Below are 6046 nucleotides of genomic sequence, written 5' to 3' on the forward strand. Positions count from 1 at the left end.
ACAGGTGTTTTTCCAACTAACATGATTTATTATCCCACTTAACTTACCAGCGCTGCTTATGGTCTTTCTTCAGGTTACCAGTCCCAGTGTGCCTCTTTTTAACTCTTAACAGAGCTCATTTTAAATGTACCTTTAAGGTACTTCATTCTTTGCCTATACCCAAATACTTCTTACATTTAGATCTTGGTGATAAAATAACAAACACCTCATCCAATGACTCTATTTTTAAATACTGTAGCTGTTATATCCCCAACCTACTGAGGTTAGAAGCTGTAGTTCCAGCATCCACAATTAGAACTGATGATAAAGACATATATTAGTATGCCTGCCTTTATTTTTGTGAACCCTCCTGTTCTCTTCCACCCAATATCAGAAGCTCACCTGTCAAATAGAATTCCTACTCTTTGCCTTAAGAATCTAGAGATCTGGCTCTGTGAAAAGCAAGTGCCAGGGCCAAGAGCCACCCTTCAGGAAACTAACACACCAACAGCGAATGGCGCCACTGTGTAAAAAGTCTCTACCACTGGCTAGAAAGAAACAATGTAAATTTTTTTTAACAAAAACAATTCAACCTCATTTATTGTCATCTTGTAGAACTCAAGGGCATTGTATGACTAAATGGGTAACAAATATTCTCCCAACAAAGGACACAAAAAACACAAACTGTATTGCTTCTCAGTAATTCCTCACTTCATTAAGTCATTTCTAGGTGGAGACACTTTGGAGCAGAGTAATATTATCTCCTTTCAGCATGATCCGGCCTGCAACACAAAATTAAAAGTGCCTAAGTTAGAGCAGCATACGCACTTTTCAGCTATTACTTAATGAAGACAGAGAAATGTTATTTTATGTAAAATACAGTTTCTGTAGAGTAAGTTAACTCAACATTTCCCAATGCTCAGTTTGCAGAAGTTGGGAAATGAGTTGTATGTCAAGTTTAGAAAATGCAGCATACTACAACCTCATTCTTAGAGCTCTTAGTATGTTGAAGATTTCATCCTTCAATAAACATACCTGTTTTAAGTTTCACCCAACATTTCTTAAACCTATTTGAACAAAGTATACTTTTTCTTCCTGAAAAATATCTATAAATACCTTCAGGAACACTGGTGTTCAGTAAAACAGTTTAAAAATGCAAATCAACCCCAGTAGTGATCAAACTGTTTCCCTTTTCCAGGCTTCCACTACAAGTAATGCTATTTTCTACATTTATAAGATACTACTATGGGAATCCAACATTACATAAATTATAAATAATATGTCAATATTATTACTTGCCTTTCCTGATACATGTTTAAATTTTAAAATCTAGGCTTTCACAAAAATAGCCTAAGCAGGAAGAAGCAGAGCAAAATATAACACTTTCAGAAACTACTCTCCACATATCCAGTGTAGGCTCAAGAGAATCCTCAGGGTCCGGAAAAAAGGGACACCTGCAGCTCACCACTGATACAAATCCTAGTGAGCTATGAACTGGGCATTAAGCAACTAAAAACACAAAATGCCTATATAAACCTAAGTTAATGGGATTTTAATAAAAATGATTCAGTTATTCTGGATGAAACCGTGAACCCTAAAGACCTTCTGTTAATTGGGTTAAGAAATTGTGTTCATTGGTCAAATATTTTTCAGTTTTTACTACATGCCAGGCACTGAGCCTATTAGGGAGCAAAAAAGATGGGACTCATGCACACACTTATGGAGCATCTGGTCCAGTGGGGGAGAAATTAATAAAATAATCCCCACTAATGAATGCTTTACTACAAACAGAGAGCACAGCACACCCTGTCTGTGCACCCTCACATTCGGATCTTGGTGATAAGATCCACCCAATTCCCACCCTAAGCAAAACCAAACCAAACCCGGGGAGGAGGTGACATTTCATGTGAGTCTTAAAGACACAGGAACAGGATATACAAAGATTTATGGTGGGATAAATGTGCAGATTCAAAGAACTGGATAAAAAAGGACAAATGTGGTTGAAGCTCAGAAAATGAAGAGCAGATGGAGAAAAGCACAGATCATGAAGAACTGTGCAGAATACATTAAACATTTTCTTATCATACAAGCAGCAGGAAGCCATTGAAGGAAGGACATCAAGCAAAGGAACGACAAGGTCAGATTGATGTTTCTAAAAGATTAGAGCAAACTGGAGAGGGCTGAGGTAGTTGCAGAGAAATCAATTAGTAAACTGAATAGAAATTGGTGCTATCACTAAGGCAGGGAACACTAAAACAGCTCTAAAAGTGTGAGGGGTAGGAACTGAGTTTGATTTCTGATGTGCTAACTTTGAGGAGCTTTGAGACATTCAATTCAAGTAGAAATGTTTAACAGGCTCTGAGAGGTAAATTTAAGAGTCAATCTAGTCATTAGGTGATTTCATAGTTGTGCAAACATAGAATGCATTTACACACTAGGCTCTATGGTATACCACCATGATATATGCGGTCCATCATTAACCAAAATGTTGTGATGAGGCACATGAATATAGAGATGGTAACCGAAGGTGTAGGCTTGAGTGCCTAAGAAAATACAGAGTGACAGGAAGGACTACAACCAAGCTTTGAGCAATTTAAACATTTAATGATTGGGTCCCAAAGAATGAATATACAGAAGTGTGGAAAAGAATAGTTAACTATAAATGAAAAAATGAAACCTGTGTATAGTATCCCAGAGCCAAGAGAACAATATTTTAAAAAGGGAATGGCCAAACACTGTTCAGACGACAGTAAAATGAGGACTGATAATGACCATTAGATTTAACTCTATTAGTCTTTGTAATACTGGTGAGAACTAGTTGAGTGGAGAGGCAGAAGTAGAAATGGTGTGGAGGAGAGTAAGTGACAGAGGATGATTTCAAATGTAACCTTCCTGCCACCAAATATGACTTTCCAAGTGCAAACTAAATGTAACCATGCACTAAGTTGCAAATCACTCAATTCTGCAAGTAAATAAAAATTTCTAAATTTCTGTAAGACCATCTATATTCTTACCTAGTTGTTTTCTTGACTTTGTTTTCGAATGAATCTCTTCTGCATCATCTAATACGAGGTTCATATACTCATCAAAACCCTAGAAAAACAAGCCATTAACTGACATCTTCAAGTAAGATCACATTCAAACCATTTTAAATAAATATACCCATTTAGATACAGAAATGCCAACTAATTTCAGAAATTCATCCCTTCACTGATCTTTCAGATGAAGAACCACCTTCCACTCTAAGTCTTTTTAAATAACAAAGAAAGCCAGAACACACTCCATTAGATCTGGAACCTTTTGGCCTTAAGAATTCATTAGCTGTGCCAAAGAGCCACTCTCCCTATCTTTGATAACCTACTCAATATACAGTATGTGTGTACATGTATGCATTACCCTCTGCCACTGCTTCCTCCACAAAACACTATCACCACTAACCACCACTCTTGTTTTTCAACTAATAAACAGGGAAAGTGATATTATTGAAGAAATCTACACTGCCTAAAGGGCAAATTTTCAGTCATATTTCATCTTTCTTTAAAACATCATTTAACCCCGGCCGGTGTGGCTCAGTGGTTGAGTGTTGACCTATGAACCAGGATAGGAAGTCACAGTTTGATTTGAACAGGGCACATGTCTGGGTTGCAAGCTCAATCCCCAGTAGGGGGTGTGCAGGAGGCATCCGATCAATGATTCTCATCACTGATGTTTCTATTTCTCTCTTTTTTCTTCTCTGATTCAATAAAAATATATATTAAAAAACATTATTTAAGCCGCAGCCGTGTGGCTCAGCTGGTTGGGGTGTCGTCCCATACACCAAAAAGGTTACGGGTTAGATTCTGGTCAGGGCACATACCTAGGTTGTAGGTTCAATCCCTGGTAGGGGTGCACATAGGAGGCAACCAATAGATGTTTCTCTTTCACATCAATCTCATCAGTAAAACATATCCTTTGGTGAGGATTAAAAACAAAAACAAAAACCCAAAAAATCATTTAAGGTATTCTGTCATCCTGAGAATCTTATTTAACTAATCTGACTCAGCTCCATCAGGTGTGGCCTAATCCAGAATTATGCTCCATCTATCCTCAACCCCCTCTAATTTTATTTTTTATCCCCCTCCTTCAAATATTAATGATTAGATTATTTTAAAAAATTAATTTTCCTTCTATTTAATGAATTACCCAATCTCTATCAAGTAAAACAAGGAGGCAAGGGCAGTGGGTCCCAAAACACTTTCCTTGGGTTGGATCTTTGATTTTTTTGTACACTGCTCTGGCTGAACATTTTATGTGGAATCTTTTTCTTTTTGGTGAGATCTTTTTCTATAACAAACCTCTCTGAGATCAAATATCCCGGGTACTCACAATGATACAGCCTTCTATCCGCATATTCACTTGCTCATAAAGCCACACCTGAATCCGAGATCTCTGAAATAATCATAAAAACGGAAATGTTAAGAAGCACACAAAATCCAAGCACTGTGCTCAAGCATTAGAGAAATATGGCTCCTAATAAAAACCCGAAAATAAAATAAATAAAAACCAAGAGTTTTAACCATCTGACTCCTATCAGAATTGGTAACCAAGACTAGTTACTTGACAAGAAACATTCTCACGTAATAAATTCTCATGTAATAAACTGGGACCAGACAGTCCCCAGCCAGACACCTCAATCTTCCTGTGACTTGGGACTCAATCCTATTTCTTGCTGCTTCTCGTTTCAATACATTGAGGGTGAAAATTGGTGTCAGTAAAGCACGAAGCAGTAAATCCTAAAGACCAAGGCCTCACATTTAATAACCAGGAGAGAAGCCCTCGATTCTGGTGGTTAAAAATTCCAATGGCTTGAAATTAATCTGTTTTTCAACTGCGCTGTCACACACTAAAACCTGTCAGAGCAACCAGAGCTACGTGTTCTTTCAGAGAGAATGTACACACTCTGTATTGCCAACGGGGACTCTGCAGCTAAATGTTCCCCCAAAGGAAAGCAGGCTGTCCTTGTCCCTATCCTCCCCTCTTCCTTTCGTAGTGTCATTTCTACACGCGAGTTTCCCTCGAGGTATTACAACCACTACTTTATTACATGGTTTCGGGCTAACTGGATTTTCCTCCCAATGTTTCATCCAAGGGGGAAGAAGGGGGAAGGGCCAATGTTCCGGCCATAATGACCCCCAACAAAAGTCACCGATACCCACCACCACTGATATGTCTGCCCATAATTACTTGTTGAGATTAGGACTTTTGGTCTTGCAAAGTATGAACACAATTCTTTACACGCCCGCAGTGAGCATGGCTCCACACCATTCTATTACATTCGGCTTCCCCGGCACCCCTCCCCCTCCCCCTCTCCCCCCGCATGTCATCATTTTAACTGTACAACAGTGATCAGACAGGGCGACCAAACAACAACAAACAACTTACGTACATTTTGCAAGTATCTGAAGATGAGGTTCTGCACCAACGGTTAAAGGAAAAACACACGCACGGCACGCTCTCTGGCCCCGGGAACTGGTCACTACCCCCCTCGAAGGTTTCCGGAACGCGGTCTGGCGTCCACGCCGCGGAAAGCGCCCAACCAGGCGCTCATTAGGGTCCCTAAGTACTCGGCGGAACCTTCTCCTCTCTCTGTGTCTCTCTCTGGGAGTTTCCTTTGGCGCCATTTTCCTCCTCCTCCTCCCCCAAACCCACACCTCCCGTTGGCTCGCAGTAACTTAACTAAGGCTGCGACCCTCGGCTCCCCCCTGCCCTCCCGCGGCCCCCGGTAGGGTCTGCCCCCGCCGCCCCCCGCCCATCCCGCTCCCTCCAAGCCCCGCGCCTTCGGGGCCTCGGCGGCCGCGGGGGCTCACGGGATGTGGAAGGCGCACACCGCTCCTCCGAGCCCGCCGTCTGCCTTTTCGCCCCGCTTTCTAGCCCGAACCTCCCGGTCCTGACATCCTGCGTAGGATACGATGGGCTGCACCATCACCTTCTGCACCTTTTGGCCCTGGCCACGGTACGCCATGGTGGAAGCTGACAAAGACCACACTAAGCCACACGCTTCCTCGGAGCCACTTCTGGAATAAAGAAC

At 41.2% G+C, this 6046-nt stretch overlaps 1 protein-coding gene across 1 annotated transcript; it reads right to left on the minus strand.

Moving 5' to 3' along the window:
• Positions 1-547: 547 nt before the first annotated feature.
• Positions 548-6046, minus strand: SNRPE (small nuclear ribonucleoprotein polypeptide E). Its single transcript, XM_070396447.1, has 5 exons — positions 5927-6046; positions 5405-5431; positions 4345-4407; positions 2994-3072; positions 548-761 (listed from the first exon to the last, which is right to left on the minus strand). The coding sequence occupies exons 1-5, from the start codon at positions 5978-5980 to the stop codon at positions 706-708; spliced, it is 279 nt and encodes a 92-aa protein (XP_070252548.1). The 5' UTR covers positions 5981-6046; the 3' UTR covers positions 548-705.

The sequence above is a fragment of the Myotis yumanensis genome, unplaced genomic scaffold (genome assembly GCF_028538775.1).
Source record: "Myotis yumanensis isolate MYYU_CA2020_CCGP unplaced genomic scaffold, mMyoYum1.0.hap1 SCAF_17, whole genome shotgun sequence".
In the NCBI taxonomy this organism is placed as follows: Eukaryota; Metazoa; Chordata; class Mammalia; order Chiroptera; family Vespertilionidae; genus Myotis; species Myotis yumanensis.